Genomic DNA, 242 nt, shown 5'->3' with positions numbered 1-242 from the left:
TGGGGATCCGGCCGCGGGCTCTCATCACCTGGGAAGTCCTGGCTCAGGCTGTTGTCATCATAGATACCCGCCAGGGTCTCTGAGATGCGGCTGATGCTCTGCGACAGGCCTTCCTCCTCCTCTTCCTCCTCCTCCTCCTCTTCCTCCTCCTCCTCCTCTTCCTCCTCTGGCGAGGGTGTCCCGGCTGACGAGCTGGGGTTGGAGCCCGTAGGCTCAAAGGGGTCGTACTTTTGCTCCGGAGC

General features: G+C 62.8%; 1 protein-coding gene across 1 annotated transcript in view; it reads right to left on the bottom strand.

Moving 5' to 3' along the window:
* The window catches only part of Scaf1 (SR-related CTD associated factor 1), a 15,110-nt gene that overhangs the window by 6,540 nt on the left and 8,328 nt on the right, over positions 1-242 (bottom strand). The window contains exon 8 of the mRNA XM_019210040.2: positions 3-242. Coding sequence (XP_019065585.1) covers positions 3-242 — 240 coding nt within the window. The remainder of the gene's footprint in view (positions 1-2) is intronic.

This window comes from Fukomys damarensis, unplaced genomic scaffold (assembly GCF_012274545.1).
Source record: "Fukomys damarensis isolate Sample0158 unplaced genomic scaffold, DMR_v1.0_HiC HiC_scaffold_19, whole genome shotgun sequence".
Taxonomy (NCBI): Eukaryota; Metazoa; Chordata; class Mammalia; order Rodentia; family Bathyergidae; genus Fukomys; species Fukomys damarensis.
Note: the sequence above shows the minus strand (reverse complement) of the source record. Positions and strands in the feature narration are given on the sequence as shown.